Source organism: Papaver somniferum, unplaced genomic scaffold, assembly GCF_003573695.1.
Source record: "Papaver somniferum cultivar HN1 unplaced genomic scaffold, ASM357369v1 unplaced-scaffold_83, whole genome shotgun sequence".
Taxonomy (NCBI): Eukaryota; Viridiplantae; Streptophyta; class Magnoliopsida; order Ranunculales; family Papaveraceae; genus Papaver; species Papaver somniferum.
The window spans coordinates 3,167,318-3,184,183 of record NW_020651304.1 but is presented as its reverse complement, the minus strand read 5'-3'; the positions used below and the strand labels follow the sequence as shown (position 1 = coordinate 3,184,183).

The window sequence follows — 16,866 nt, the reverse complement described above, 5'->3', positions numbered from 1 at the left end:
CGGCTAGGGCATGGCCGCCCGGCTAGGTTGCCCGGTCCCGCAACACCTTTTCCTATTTTATATTATTATTTTTCATGAAACGTTAAACTATGGGAAAACCATGAGTTTTGTTGAAACGGAGAAGTTTCATGAGATTAGGGAAATAATAATCATGAAAGGACAAGGGATTGGAAGGTGTGGGACCGGCCATGGCCAGGGCATGGCTGGCAGGCCAGGTTGCCCGGTCCCGCGACACCTATCCCTATTTTATATTATTTTTCTCATGAAACCATGAAAATATGGAGAAACCGTGAGTCTTACTCAAACAAGAAAAGTTGCTAGAATGAAGGAGTTTTTCATGAGTTCATGAAAATAACAAAATAAGGAAAATAATGGAAGAGGCATGGGACCGGCCACGGCCGGCCAGCCGGTGGGCCCGACCCATGTGCGCCTCTTTTTTATTATTTTAATATTATTTTTTTTCTCTCCTGTTTTGTGTAGGATTCCTCGTTTGTCCATATTTTCGAATGCTCGTTCGTGCATTCGGATGGTCGGTCGTGCATTATTGTCGAGTACACTTACACCATTTTATTGGGGCTTACTCAGTGATAGTCCAGATGCCCGGTTGTTGAGTATTTATTACTAATTTATGAAATTCGGTGGAGAATGATTCATGAAACTGAGTAATAAAGGTAAGTAGATCAATTCATAGGATCAGACGTGGATTCAACCATGAATTCAGAATAATAAAATGAGCATTACCATTCCATGGGATCGTGGATTCGACCATAGAATCACCGTAATGTGGTCTTTGACTCTTTGATCAAAGAGTCATTAGATGGCCAGGATTCACAGGAGAGGGTCATCACGCGGTCGGGATCGTCCTGATTTCGTTTGACTTGGACGGCAAGGAATGATAGGCTGGGTGGTCACGAGGAATGCCTTTTATAGCTAGGTTTCGGTCCCAAGAGTTTTACCATGTAAAAATCAGCTCCCAATTATAGCTAGGATTCGTAAAAATTGTTTGAAATTTATAATTTTTCTGGGTTTAGCAAATTCTAGGTTTTTTCACTTCTCTATCTAATCCATTAATGGTCGACCTAAGTGGTGTTGCATGGTTGAAAGATCATGATATTGCTGAAACCAATTCAAACCAGAGGCTCTTCTCCAATTCAGGGTTAGTTTGCGTTCTTTTTAATTTGCTATTGATTTCTGTTTCTTTTTCTTTTTGCAGGTGATTATACATGGATAGTCAAAACTTGCGGTTCATCTCTAGATTGTCGGGTTTTATTTGTTATCCTGCATTAGGGTTGTTATTTACTTACCTAATCTTATAAAGACGAAGAACTAATTTTTATATTTCTCGGATCGGGTTGATATCTTGAAGCTAAAGAGTTCATGTGATTGAGTTTTTGTCTCACTTTCCTGTGGTCACAGAGACTACCAAGTACCAAGTTTATCACTGGAGAAGATTGCTGCGATTCAAACATGACGGTAAGAATTTCTTTGAAATATATCTTTTTGTATTTTGTTAACCAACAATCAAAAACGACCTTTCAAAATTATTACACATGTCATTGAATTTATCATCCAAATAAGAGGAAAAACATATTTTAAGGGACTCAACATGTGGAATACTGGATATTCAGGTATTGCAGTCTTATCCCATGTATCTAGCTTCCACGAATCTCACTTATGGGTTCTCTAATACCTTGCTCCATGAGTTGTGTCGTCCATGTGAAAGATATATCTCTGCAGAACAAAGTGCACAGAACCGACATCAGATGAACCATCATCAGTGTATAATTTTGCATCAAGTTTTCTCTTTGTTGGTATTTTTATTAGTATATTAAACTTCTCAATGTATGTTTTCCGCAATGCAGTACATACTTTTTTTTACAGTAAATTAAAAACAAAAGGAAATTAAACTTCTCAATTTACTATTGATTTTGTTAATCGAAAGTTTAATAAGTCGATTTTCTAATTTTCTTACTCCAGCAGTTCTGATAGCAACAGGTACAACTGCCAAATCTAGGAGCATCAAGGTGGGTAGTTGTTTCGAATATTTACGGACAACATTGTATCAGGTATAATATCTCTACTATTAATTCTGCATCAAGGGTCTTTATCAGTCTAGATGCACTAGAGGTCTATGATCTGAGAAAAGAGCAAGTAGACGTATTCCATATATTGGTAGATAGGCGTTATTGTTTGTGAAATGAAAACATTCATATATCTAAGTGGTGTCCATTTTTTGGGCAGGCTTAAGTTCGAAAACAGTGAAATTGAAGTGGTTAATATGGGACAGCAGGTTGATCCTAATGAGAAAAGGATGACTATTTTGCAACCACAGATTCTTTCATGGAAGATTTAAGGAGGTAAAAGTAAACGTACCTAATTTAAGGAGGTAAAAGTGATCGTACCTAATGGACTACGCATTTTTTGGAATATTGTGTGAATTAATTATTGTTATTGTCATGTCTAATAGCGTACTTTGTCAACTCTGCTATTGTCATTTTTTGGGTATACAGGCATGGTTGATGCATTCTCTAAAACAGTTCGGAATGAGGGACTTGGAGTATTATATTAAGTTTGGTACTTGACTAACAAGAAAATTTGATTTGAGATGCAACTGCGCTGCTTATTGAAAATGTAAGCAGTTCGATATTAGTCATCTCTGATGGTCTTCCAGTAACAATAACTGTATCCTCCGGTTGCATCCTCCACGTTATCCTCCGGTTGCATCCTCCACGTTATCTCGAAGATTTGGTCTCCAACTCATTGCATGTAATTTCTAGAAAAGACCTATACATTTCGGCACCATTGACTTATCTGGGTTTTCTTTTAATTTCTTTCATTCTCGCATTCTTGGTTGACGGCAGGTTTCTGGGAACTTGCCCTGCGGATGGGGTAGACATGCAGACTGTCAAATTCCTAGATATGTCTGGAAACTTTCCTCACGGATGGGATATATATGCTTAGTTCAGTTTGTCAGGGGTAAATCAGAAGGACTGTTGGAGAAGTTATTTTCCTAAGCCATGTTATTAACCGTTTGTGTTTTTATCCCTAATATTACAGGAAAGGTGTTACATTTAAGACAATTTGCTAGATTTATAGACCTCAAATTTTCTATGTCATGCGCTCTCAAATATTTGTAAATTGCATTGAATTAGAATGATTTGCATACTCATTGTCCTCTAATTCACCCATTTGTAGTGGATAATGGCTCAGTTTTGGAAATCGCATCTAAAGCCACACAACATCAGTTCAATGCACGAGAGAGTGCTAGGATCTTCACATCCATGTGCCTCTTTAACTGACCACTATGATCCAGGTGAAGATTATTTTTTTACACTGAAGATTTTAGAGAATTTAACTCACTAACCATGTTCTCTCTTTATCTGCTTCAAAAGTTACTCTTTTTAACAGAAGTGATAGATATAAAAGCCCTATTATTGGGATTGTAATTAGTATATAGTATTGAACTTTGCTGCATATTTGAGAAATTTTCATTGTTAAGTATTGTTAATTTGATTGTACTTTAATTTGTATAGGATGCAATAGAGATGATTGCTTGCAGTTCACCAATCTTGATCCCAGTTTATTAGAGGTAATTGATTTCCCCTTTGTATTGTGTTAGTTTGAAGCTCAAGTTCATTGTAGAATGTTTTGAGTTTTGATGTAATAGTGATAGATAAATCGTATATGGAAGAATGGAAAAAACAATTTTGATGATATTATGATAACAATGACTTACTTTAAAAAAGAATAGATCGCTTAAACAAGAAAATGTGTATCTATTATTCGGATTGCTATAAGGGGGCTACATTTTCAGATTGGATGGTCTAAAATAAATTGCTACACATTTAATTACCAGCTGGCTTCTATTGTCGGCTTTGTGTCCTCGATGAAATAAAAATCCAGCTGGTAGTATAACGTGAGCAGAAAATTCCAGAAGTCGCTGCGTTGTGATATTTGCAGCAAGCAATATAAGTTTGCAATAGAATTTAAAGTTCACGTGAGCTTAGATGACCACAATCACAGAAAGGTAAATAACTTCCCTTAATGTCTTTTTCAGTTTACTTTCCATGCTAGAATATTAGTTTTTATCACTAAATTGTACTTTTCGATTGTGCATATATGCATCTATTTGGCTTAAACGGATACTTCACTTTATATTTATAGTATGCTTGCACCAGTTCGAAGAAATTAGAAATAGCCCCGTCCATCAGAGTTGAAGTACAGGTTTTGAGAACTAAATATCTGGACATGAATAGAAATGACAGTAGAGATTGTCTCAGAGGAGAATAGGAAGAAATGACTTGCTATATTGGTAATTGAAAATGTGGACTATACTTCCATTAATTACATTATATTGAACCATGTCTTTACTAGCTATTTGACTCGGTTGCTTTACTAATGAAGTAGACATCTACTGTCCGTGGACAACTTCATGCTCACTGCATGCCAATTGCTCAATTGATTTAAGTTATATTATTAACAATAGTCAACAAAAAACTTGCTGAGATTGCTTGAGAAGATCCCAAACACGCAAGGAAATGGTGTATTCCCTTAGTCATAGTCCTTCTACTTTATGTTTTTAATTTTTTGTAACTGAAAATGTTCTTCTACATGATTCAATGAAAGCTACGTTATAAATGTTTTCTTACAAGTGATTCCCTACAATACAACACGGCAGTACTGTGCAAGCTTTTGGTCAAATATGAGATACTATCAATACTATCAAATTACTTGGTCTTTCTATTCATTATCAAGTCAAACTTTTAAAGTGACCACTAAAATTTTGACTACTATGACATGATTACCGAACGACTAAAATTTTGTGCAAGGATACTGATTGGATGACTAAATTAAAATAATGATTAGTATTAGGGGGTAATCGATTATCAGTTATTAATTAACGGGTGCAAGATCGAGATGATCTTAGTTAGTTAGCCTTTCCACCTGATTTTGGAAATTGGAATGTTCAAGGTACAAGTTTGATGATTTTTGGTAATATCACAAATTTTATCGTGATTTTTTGATATCTCATATTTTATGATGTATTAGTTTATCAATATATTCATTTTTAGCCATCAAGTTTTAGCATACCTGCTGCGGAGACTCAGTGAGTGCTTTTCGCTGAAGTTCTTGAGAGAACAATTAGTGGGGGTCATTAGTTATCTGTTAGATTTTTTTTTTTTTTTTTGAAGAATCACGCGGCACCATCTGAGGTAGGTTCTTCTTGCTTTTTTTTTTATATGCTTTGTTAGGTTTTATAGTAGTGTATGTATCATCATAAAATTGCCAGGTTACAAGAAATGTAGCCAAGTTACTCTACCAGCATGATTGGGGTAAGGTCATGCATATACAGGCTATACAGCAGGTCATGACATGCTTATGCCATATATACGTACATTTAAATTTTAACACCCAACCAAGTTTCAGGAAACATGTCGATCGTTCCAACCGATAAAAGAGCCACACCGACGCTAGCCATAGTTTTAGGACATTATTGCCATATAATTAAAAGTCTTGGCTACTCGGGTCAAGCAATATTGTAGTACTACTGAACAAGCTGACAACATTTCCTCGCTCTACATACACTATTTGTGCTTTTAAGTTTAAAGCTCAGGCTTACTAATAAGCTTAAAGCTCAAAGCTAAGACCTGATTGCTTTGACAATTCCTAATAAGCTTAAAGCTCAGGTCTACATTGGACTTGCTATGGAGCCTGTTTCTAAATGTTGCAACAATCTGTTACTGTTAAGTTGTTAGATGTGAATAGTCTCAGTTCAGTAATTTACTACTTGAGTAAAGAATTCTGATTATGTGCTTATGTTGTGCATTTGTACGTTTACGCTTATGCATGAACTGGTCGAAGAGATTACTTAAAACTGAGAGCATTCCCTCATTCTTGCATTTGCCGTTTTCTAGGTCAGCCTTTTTAAATGAGGAATAAAGATCACTTGCACTGAGGTTTTACTGGCACTAGGTGTGAGGACCTCTAAAAAATCGTTGTCGTTAGGTTTAATGACATTATTTGTGTTTGTCACTGTGTTTTATTTAATTTTGAACTTCGATTTTATACATTTGCAGTTAAATACGGAACGCAAATTACCAAATAATTCTATTAATATTTTCGGGAGATGGTATTTGATGCAGAGTTTAAGTCTGTTTTCCACACCTAGATGGCAAAGAAGAATCTTTTTGTCAAAAGCGCACCCCAAGTTTGGGAGTAATATGTGCTACGGATTCTATATAGTTTTGATTTAATGGGTTCCGTGATTATGGAATTATATTAGTTTGGATTTAATGTTCAAGGCAGTTTATATGGTATACGTTGTATTTTCATTTGGATTGTCTTCGTTCTAACCACGGATTGGTGATTTTTTGAAGAGTTTATAGCTAAAGGAGTTGGTTAACCGATAAAGTATCTAACTTGATGATGGTTTTTATACTTCTATTCTATATTTCATGGTTTAATTAATTATGGTCGCACTAAATAAATTTCTACAATTCCAGATGTTGTTGAGCATTTGGAGCGGGCAACCATCGACAAAGACCCCTCCTAAAACTGTAAGTGGATCGATCGATTGTGAAATATGTAGGCCAACTCTCTAGATTTGTAATCCAAGGCAAGGTCATATGGCCCGGCTAATTTGGATCGACCAATCAAAGGATGGGCTGCAGGCCCGAGATAACATGCGGGCTCAAGTGCTCAACTCATATAAGGTAGGCCCGTCCATATCCGGCTATTATGATCCAACTAATTAAACACGCTACTGTGGCCCGACTAACTAACTATAATATGATACAACCAACTAAATATGTGGGCACTATATCTTCCTTTAAATTTTCTCTACGACCGGGGTTGTAGGCTCCGATCCGGCTATTATGATAAAATTAATTAAACACGCTACTGTGACCCGACTAACTAACACACTATAATATGATACGACCAACTAAATATGTGGGCGCTATGTCTACCTTTAAGTTTTCTCCACGGCCCCAGCCTTATCTGTATACTGTGATCCAACTAATTAAACACGGTACTGTGATCCGACTAACTAATACACTATGATATGACACGACAAAGTAAATAATGGGACCGTTCTACTATGACCCGACTAAATAAATATGCTCCCGACTATTATGAACAGGACCAACTAACACAGTAAGTTTAATGTGGGTCGTAGGCCGGCCCTATCCGGCTACTATGATCTGATGTGTGTCGTAAGTGCAACAAATTAATCAAGATATTTCCCACTAATTAAATTGTAATACAGTGGTAGTAAGAAATCGTTCCCACGAAAGCTGTGTAATTGATATGTTATTTGATCAGCAAAAATATAATAAAAGGAAAACATAAAGGGGGATTGTTTGATTAAAATAAAATAAAAAGAATAACAATTAAAAGAAAGATGATCAAAGAATCATTCGTCGATTTTTCTATGCTTATATATCTTAAAATATAATATAGCTAAACAACATCTAAAATTTATATTAATTAAATATTTAATACCTAAACAATAATAGAATTGAACATTAACTGAAATACACGAATGAATTCTAGAAGTTTCATTAAACATTAGAAACTTGATATAATCTTTCAAGAGAATTTATCAACGTGCAACTGCTCAATAAATTTGTAAGCAATCAAATTGGTTACATATACTAAATCAAATTATTAAAAAAACAAGTAACAACGTATTAGAATCTTATCTGCTAAAAAATACTGTTTACCAAACTTAGCAGACTTATACCATTTTTTTTACCAAATTGATGCTTTAGTATCACGTTGTTGTAGCTCTTAAGCTCCATTACATGTCTTTTGTTAAGTAAAAAGACTAGCATATTGTACTTTGAAAGTAGATTACTAGCAATTTAATCTTTCATGGAGTTGGCCAAATTTGAGCACTTCTGTTTGGTAGAGAAAAAAGACATCTCATTTGTGGCTCTCTTTTCGTTAACTAAACTAAGTTGCTTCCTAAAATAGTCTTCCTATTTTCACTGGGATCATCCGGTTGTGGCGTGCCGGTCATTGTGACTCAGTTGTCCTCGGATTTGAACCTGTGTAAATTTATGTTGTGGTTTTAGCAATCAAAAAAACATGGTACTATTTTTTTGTTCTGGGCACTTACTTCTTCTTGAATTCATTGATATACCTCCAGATTGATTAATACTCTTAGAGGCATTGGTAGGTGTCAATGCAAGTGCACCTGTTGCAAGGGATAGTAGTCTATTAGGTAACAAAAAAATGCAATTGTCGGCACATGTCTTCGTTAATTAGAAACGGACCACTAACCTTGAAACTCGATTACAAACTCTCCAGTAATGATAACAATTATTGGAGTATTGATGAAATTAAATCAAGTGATTGATTTTTTTTTTCTGGAAATGAGTGCCTAAATGCAGACTGATTTGATTAGTACTTATATTATCAGGTGTTTACTAATTTTATAAAATTATGAGTATACCCTGGAATGAGAAAGAAATAAATTATGTAAATTGACACTAACATGGGAGGTTGAGCCGGGGCCGTAAGGCCCCGGTGATACCTAGTCACTGTAATAAAAAAGGTGGCGTTTGTCTCCTTGATCAAAGAGTCAATCGGTGGACAGGATTCGCCGGAGAGGGTCATCTTGCGGTCGGGATCATCCGGATTTCGTTTGACTTGGACGGATGGGAACGAAAGGGGGCCACCCTTATTTAAAACGATGGGAGAAAAAAAAGCAAATAAAACGAGATTTACCGTATGGAACCAGCGAGAGAGGTTTTTTCTTCTTTGTTTCTTTGGCTAAGTTACCTGCAATCCCATACTGAGAAGAAAAGCAAAACAAGTGTATGATCGAACTTCTCTTTTGAAGATACGAGATGTGAAGAACAAAGATGAGAAGAAAGATGGAGACTATGTTAGTAAACACAAATTCTAGGGTTTGCTCTCTTAAACTTTGGCTTATCTCATGTTCTTAATTTGATTTTTTCACGTGTTATGCTTGCTCAATTTGTCTTTTGATTGAGAAATTTATTTAATAGGTGAATGTTGTGATCCTCTTATTTTGATGGTTGTGTTCTACTTATTAAGATCTAATCAAGCTTGACCAGGAATTCTCAATTCTGCTATTACCCGTTTGAATATACTATTCGTTTTTTGGGTTTAGTATCAATAATACAAACCAACAAATTTTACGCCTATAAATTTTTTGTTTTTCTACGATACCTAATATATTTTGTGATTTGTTTTTGTGGTTTCAGAAACGAGTATCCGAGAAGGGTGCAGCTATGGATGAACTTCTGTCTCAATGGTTAGGTTAGGTGTGTATCCATTCATCTCCTTTTTGTTTTTACGATCCTTGACAGTGAAACGGTGATATATGTGCTCTACGTGGTCCTCTGATCTGTTTAGTTATGCCTCATTGAATGTAAATTGTAATGCTGTAATGGTTTAATGCAGTCTTTACTCCAAACTGAAGTTCATGTGATGCAGTCTTTGCTTAATAGATTTATTCGTGTGTTTGCATCTGTCAGGATTTGTGGCAGAAATATACCCTAACCATAACCTCATGCATGCCCATATGCGAGACTGCCTAATTTAATCTAATTTAAGTTTTTGACAACTAAAACCTTTGCGTATTTCAAAAATCTTTTTATTGATTAGTTTGGTATTAGAGATTGTATAGCATTTTGTGAACAAAGTGGAGGTGGGAGTCTGTATATAGTCATCAAAAATCCACAACACTTTATGTATTAGAGGTTGTATAGCATTAACGTTAGCCGCGTCATTGTTGCGATATATCTGATTATAGAAATACCATTCTTACTCTCTGTTTTTTTTGTAGAAAACAGATTATTAGGACATCCTATGTCATTTGTTATCCACTTTATTAGGACATCCTATGTCATTCGTTTTCCACTTTTAAATGTTGTGGTTGATTACCAGTTTACGCATAATTCCTGAAACAGTGAGGAACCAGGAACCCAAACAAAAAAATTACAAACTGATCCAACAGACTAAATCAAATCTTGAATGGCTTTTTTTTGTGTGGGTTTTGTTGCATAGATTGTTTTCCTCTAATGTTTTCAGTAGTACCTAACTATATTGTGAATTGATGGAGTTCCCACTTTACTAAATTTTTGATTCTCTTTACTTTTCATCGGTTGATATAGAAATTTTGGTGAAGAAATTCCCATTGTTTGCTATAGTTGTTTAGTCAGATGCATTACGATGAAAAACTTAGGCCGAAAGGGTTCCTTCTTCCTTATCTCCTTCATGGATTTTAAAATATTTTCAGACAAGTATTTTTATAAGCGTGGAGAGTCTGGATTCTGGAAACAACCATCGCATGACGGATGAACTGTCTTACTACTTGACTTTTGATGCAGGGTGTTCTATAAGTCTAGACCATGTCAAGCTTATAAAGTTGATGAAAGTAACCCGGGGTCAGATCTTGCTGGGGAGACTGCCCAACACTGGCAACACCATCTATTGAAGACATTCCTTCCCAACACGTACCTCACCCCGATCAGTTATGCAACAACCACAAACTAATGTTTTTCTTCATTTCAAGAGCATATTAGGTTGTGCCTAATTTTTCTTTTAGGTGTGTTAACATGTGTAACCACTCTACCGTGCCAGTACAGTTAATTTGTTCACAGTGGGTTCCATATTAAAACGGTAGAAATTGGGAAGTCACATTGTTATGGTGAGTCTCCCTTTCTATTTCGCATTTTATGATTATTCATATCCATCTTTAGTTGTATGTTGCATATGCTGCAAGCCTGCAACAATATTTGACAGATTATTAAAGGCAGTATGTTAGACTATTTGTTTTGGTTGTTATTTGAATTTAACTTATTATTTTTTAAGAATTTACGAATTCCTGGCTTTTTGGTGTTCTTCCCTGGAAACTTAAAGTGCACTATCTATAACAATGATTGTTGTTAGAAAATCAAATAACCCTTTTTGGGTTCTTTTCCGCTGGTGCTTTTACTGTTTGCTGGGATGATCAGTTCCTTGATAATTTTTCTTAGGATAATACTCTGCTGTTTACCATAGTGTCCAATGTATGGCGGTGACATTAATCACCACACTATGGTAGACGTTTTTGCTTAAGAACTCTGTTACATACGTTCAGGTGTGATCCCAGCAGCTCAGGCCACCAGTCGCAGTTCAGTCCAGGTCTTCCACCTGCTCGCTGCAACCAGGACAAGCAAGCACTTGAATCAGCGAGTCCATCACCTGTTCAACCCACTACCACCAACTGCTTGGGTTGTTGGTTTGGTTTGCATTTTAGTTGTTTTTTTAGGTGGTTTCCTCTTCATCACCTGCTTCAACAAAACTTTCAACGTATGGTCTTTGCAGGTATTTTATATAACCCTTTAATGGGTACTTACGATCACTCTTATCAGCATATGTTAAAAAAATAGTAACTTTCGTGTACAACGAGTCGGTCACTATTTGTACATATATTTACTGGCCTATTTTTTGATAATATATATTTATGAGTATGAGGCTTAGTTGTTGTTGTTATATATATTTTTTAAGTACGAGGCAGCTGGCCCACATCGATTTCCTTGACGACAGGTTAAGCTTTGCCAAATTTCCTTTGGATTTTCACCGTATAAGTTTTGATATTCTGATTTTATGTTGATTATTCAATATGGGTTTTGATTAATCGGATGCAGATTTTAATAGTTGATGAAATAAACAAGGATGTGGAGATAAGGATGTACTGGGTTCACCGGAAGAGAAGGTGAGAGGTGATACTATTGTTGCAGCATGCGCTTTGGTCTGTAACTATTGTTATCCAGTCGAACTGTATTATTTGGTTATGTTTTATGTTGTTCTAATCACTATTTTATTTTACATTTAAGATGTTTGTTATGTTTATGGTTTTGTTGAGGTTATAGTTCTTGATACATTACAGTAATCACATAGTACTTGAACCATAGATTTGATAGTTAATGTTTGTCTTTCTTGCAGTTCTTAATATTTTTCCTTTTGTGGTTGCAGTTTGGAGACATATACCAAAATAGCTTCACTGTTATCCACCGATGCCAAGCGTACAGTTTTGGGTTACAGGAAATTGTTCTCGAAAAAGATTCTTACAAATAATCGATATCAACATATTTTAACCTTCTTCATGAAGGTATTATTTTTGTTTAGTTTTTTTTTTTGTTTAGTTTTGATGTTATATGATGTTAATGTACCGAATATTCATGAGTTTGTTTTGCTTTACTTTTACTAGGTTCTATTCAAGTGGTTCTTCTAATAAAGTTGGTTTTATTTCTGTGAAGCGTTTTAAAAATAGCAGGTGGTATATTTACTTAACAACTTCCCACGAAAGTTATTGTAAGGATAAAAGCACTCGAATTCCTTTGTTCCAAGTTCCACTTATCTGCATTTTCTCTGAGTCATTTTCCTGAACTATCTATATTAGTACGTGGATTTTCACGGCAAGTAGTTGGTTGTGATATTCATGCAAACTTGAATTATAATATGTATATCGCATCTCCTAAATTAATCTTCGAGGCTTCCCTTTATGGTATATATATATATCTCAACAAATCCTATTGAAGTCGTTTCTTATGTGTTGAGTGATTGGTGATTAAATGCCATGGTTGTTTCTGAAATTTTTGTAGGCCATCTTCTGGATAAAAAGAAGAGTGAGAAAGAGAACGAGAGTATAGATGTAGTTCTTTCAAGGTTTGGTCTTACTTTGTGTTTGTGAAGGAAGAAATTAAGAGTTTCTTATCCATTTTAGTGATTGTAAATCGGAACTTTTTTTATGCAGGTTGATGGAATTTCGTTCCACCTGAGTATCCATCTACGATTATAAAAGTGGAGAATGCCTTAAAATGGGAGCATGAATAATTCCTTCAACGAAGGTTCGTTTTATAGATGCTTCAACTTTGGTCTAGCAAATCTCATGTCTTTGTGTTTCATCGAAGGTAGATATGTCAGTTTAGAATCTCAAAGTGGTTGTAAACTTAGAATATTTTGAACATGGCGTATCTCCTATTCACATTCATCATATTAAACAGAATGATGATAACATGCCTTATTTCCACCGATATGTTAAATGACAATACGATGATATCTATAGTCATCGTCATGAAATTTAGCCTTTTCCAGGGATTTTATATGTTCGTATATTTTTTGTCATGCATTATTGTGTTCAGCACTCTCCTCAGTAACTTAGGTTTAGTTTTCAATCCTGTGGTGCCTTATGATCTATCTGACAAGGTGTGGCTTGAAGTGATCCACAACTGAAATGACAACCATAATTTACATTGTTGTCTTATTTTGTCAATCTTTATGATTTTTTCTGATAATATTATCTGAATCTTGGGTAATATTGCATTTGCCTATTCTTCTTGCGGACCCGAGAGTACGAATCTGTTTTGACGTAGTGTTCAGTTGAAATCTTGGAAACTGTTTCATCTACATGTTGATTAATTACGGATGTGCTTAAGTATGTGATTCAATTGAAATGTTGTTGGTTTATGTTTTAGTTGCCCCCGCTTTAGTATATTTCAAATAGTATTAGAGATGCTCAAAAATGTTTGGATATATACCAAAAGGAATGGAGTGCTGAAACTAATTCTCTCTGACTTTTTTACTGTTGCTATTTATTGTCTTCGTTACTTTATTTTAGGTGGGGTTATGAGGGTTGTCATCTGATTTAATTCATATATATAGATTTTCATCTTTAAGGCTTGACGAAGTCCACTCTAAATTGGGGAATACACTTCTAAACATGTATTTCAATATTCTTTGTATTAATGTTGAAGAAGAAACATTGAACATGCCTTTTCCATGTCTTTCGCATATGTGGTTATCGTGTTAACATGCATCACTAAGGCTAATTCAAACGCAGAAATCCGACGAGAGAGGATATACAACTGTGAATTGTTGGCGAACTTTGGATAATTGAGTTCTCTATAAAGACAATTGTAAATTGTTGCATAGGAATCGAATTACAAGATGTCAAGGTATTTTACCCAAATCCATTGCTAGAAAATCATGTGTATGTCGGGCAGTATCCATTGCAAGGTAATCCTCAATTTCAGTCAACTTCTTATGTGTACTATTTGATTTGGCAGAATTACAATTTGGTTTTGTTTTAATTTCTCCTAATGTCGGACAATATCTTTTTGATGTGGGCGATGTTACTCAACAGGTGCATTTCTAACAAAAAAAACAAGTTTTTAATTTATGCTTTCGGTTTTGATTTTTGTATCACGTTTTCTAATTCATTTTTCTGTTATTTTGTGTGTTTGAGTACATTGTCCAAGCAAAGAGTGGTTATCCTAGATAGATACAATTTGGTAGTGGTTGGTGATGGTGATTATGGTGTTGTTTTAAACCTGATGGAGAGCTAGGCGCTCGCCTAGGCGCACGAGTCGCCCAAGGGTCGCCTAGATAATAAAACGCCCTATTTGCTAAAGTGTTAACAAAAAAATTTCTTAATTTTTCCTTGGAGGCTAGGGCGCAAAAATGTTAGGGTCATTTCCTAACATAACCTAGCACACCATATGCATGCTCAGTTCTAAATTCAGGTGTGTACTTCTGTTGGTCTTGCAGCCCCTTCATGGCCTCGCTGCTACAACGACCACGACATAACATAACTGCATTTAGGTAGTGTGCTTTTGTTTAATATTCTTGCACTTGAGGCCTTTAATATTAGACAACTACATACTAACCCAATTTTGTTATGTTACATGAGTATTTTCGCATCGCCATAACAACCCAAGCTTCCACGTGAATCTGAAAGACGAACTATTTTCCTGGATGCGATTACACTATCGTGGTTTGTAGAAAGAGCATGCATATGCAAAGGTCAAGCCACTACGTAAAGTAAAATTATAAACTGCATGGTATACTTGATATTATATTGACTTTTGATGCTTTTGCTTGGTGTCTCAATGATCTGTGGCTGTAGTTGCAATTTATAATTTATACTTGGTAGGAGTTTGGTATATCGCTTATATCCTACTTCAATGCGATCAATGTTTATTCATCTTCTTCATTCAGTTTTTCTTCTCTTATTGTTTCCCCATTATTCTGATGAAACCCTTCCGATTATAACTATGAATACTTGCAGCAACTGCTTTATTTATCACAGTGGCGCATTGTACTGAGCCTTGCTTATCAGTTTAGTAGTAATGGCCGCAGGCCAGGTTACTTGATTGTGTATTGGGGTGCATAATTTTAGTTATTTTGTAGGTTATCTGTCATGTGCTATGTTGTATGGGTTGAAAAGAATATTCAAATGAGTAGAACATTTGTGACGTATATTAATGCTAATGTTATTGTTACCTATTAACAGTTATAATAGCACAATTTACCACAGAATTTTATAGGTTTTTATTGCGTTCAAAATTATGGAAGAAAAGTTGCTCAAGTATTTCTAAAATGGGTTGCTTCGAACGGTGTGTCAATCAAAATCCTTAAGAATCATTTGTTTCCGTGAAATTAGATCTGTATTCGTAGATGATGTTCCAAAAGGAACGATTTAAACCTAGGGTGGGTAATTTTTATAATTTTCTTTGTTAGTTTTATCGTGTTTACTGTTTTCAGAATTTCAAGATTACTCAACATGGTTATTTGTATAATTGCATCATGTCATTTTTATGGGATTGTTAGAGCTTAAGGGTCAGATGACATTATACTTTCAAAAATTGTTTGTAGACGTCCTGCTAATCATTGTTAGTATATCACTGGTAGAACATAATAATAAATGGGGTTATTTCATTGGTGCTTTGTAAATAGAATTCTTTTAGATTAAAGGTAAAATACTTAACAATGAGTTTTATTTACATGCAATTTTTGGATTGATTGTGAAGAAATTTTATATAACTATTCATTATTCAATCTGTGTGTCAAAGTGAACTCATATAGAATAGCAAGAAAATTATGTCAAGAACCACAAAGGCCTGTTATGGTAAAAGATGGAAAATTTGGAGAAGCAGATAGTATTTTAATTAATTTGATCAGTTGTTTATGACTAATTTAAAAGGTATTAACCAAAAATTAAAGTTTGATAAGAAAAGTTAACAAAAATTCTAAACGTACCGAGCAACTAAACAAAATTAAAACCGCATCTCTCACAGCTCCTCTCATGGTGGGGCCTAAAAGTGGCCCCCTATTAATATCCATAAGGTGGGTCCCAGGTCATTGTGAGGGGTTGTTTTAATTCTGGGTCCCAGGTAATTGTGAGGGGTTGTTTTAATTCTGTTTTTGTGCTCGGTTTGTTTAGAAGCGCTGAAAAGTTAAACATACCTAAATGTGTGCCACTTCGAATAAATGGCAAAAGGTTGAACATTCACCTGCGAAGCGATGATACAACGATTGGTTGGGAACAAAAAGTGGTATTATATGGCATGCAACATATGCAGTAAAAAAGGTTGAATACGACGAAAATGAGGAACCTCGGTATAATAAGTGCAAAAATATTTTTGAAGAGGATGGTAAAAATGAATAATGTATTTTTCTTAAATATATAAATTGATGGAAAATACATCAAGACTTACTAACCACTTAGAACATATATAGGTACAAATTGAATTTGTCTCTAAAAGACGACAAAGATATTGCAATACTCACAATGATAGGAAAGACAACATAAAAGTTGATGAAATGAACTACGAAATAACATGTAGATAACCTGGAACAATGCAATGAGGTAACGGCATATTAGTATGGAAAATTAACTCAATACGTGTACTGTGAACTCACCACATTATTTATTTCCAAATACAGATTAACAAGGAAGAAGAGGCACACGGGTGGTTCAACCGAATCAAGGACCACACCTTTGTTTTCAAATTCGTGATCTATGAGTACAATATAAATAACCAATCTGAAAATTCTACGGTCCAA

At 35.1% G+C, this 16,866-nt stretch overlaps 1 protein-coding gene across 11 annotated transcripts; it reads left to right on the top strand.

The window, feature by feature from the left end:
- The first annotated feature begins 973 nt into the window (after positions 1 to 973).
- On the top strand, positions 974 to 10,457 carry LOC113345724. Of its 11 annotated transcripts, none has more exons than XR_003358283.1 (6): positions 974 to 1,473; positions 1,629 to 2,066; positions 2,242 to 2,766; positions 2,862 to 3,313; positions 3,534 to 3,589; positions 6,504 to 6,587. XR_003358283.1 is itself a non-coding variant. In XM_026589408.1 (6 exons), the coding sequence occupies exons 1-5, from the start codon at positions 3,018 to 3,020 to the stop codon at positions 9,294 to 9,296; spliced, it is 333 nt and encodes a 110-aa protein (XP_026445193.1). In that variant the 5' UTR covers positions 2,780 to 3,017; the 3' UTR covers positions 10,365 to 10,457. The 11 variants fall into 11 exon arrangements, 1 of the variants encoding a protein (XP_026445193.1); XR_003358279.1 differs by lacking the exon at positions 6,504 to 6,587 and having other exon boundaries at positions 974 to 1,156; positions 1,417 to 1,473; positions 1,978 to 2,066; positions 3,534 to 4,655; XR_003358275.1 differs by lacking the exon at positions 6,504 to 6,587 and having other exon boundaries at positions 974 to 1,156; positions 1,417 to 1,473; positions 3,534 to 4,655.
- The last annotated feature ends 6,409 nt before the right edge of the window (positions 10,458 to 16,866 follow it).

Coding starts and splice junctions, on each gene's coding strand:
- LOC113345724 (XM_026589408.1), top strand. CDS start 3,018: ATGTTATTAACCGTTTGTGTTTTTATCCCTAATATTACAGGAAAG. Junction 3,314..3,533: donor AACTGACCACTATGATCCAG/GTGAAGATTATT, acceptor TAATTTGTATAG/GATGCAATAGAGATGATTGC. Junction 6,558..9,236: donor CAAAGACCCCTCCTAAAACT/GTAAGTGGATCG, acceptor TTGTGGTTTCAG/AAACGAGTATCCGAGAAGGG.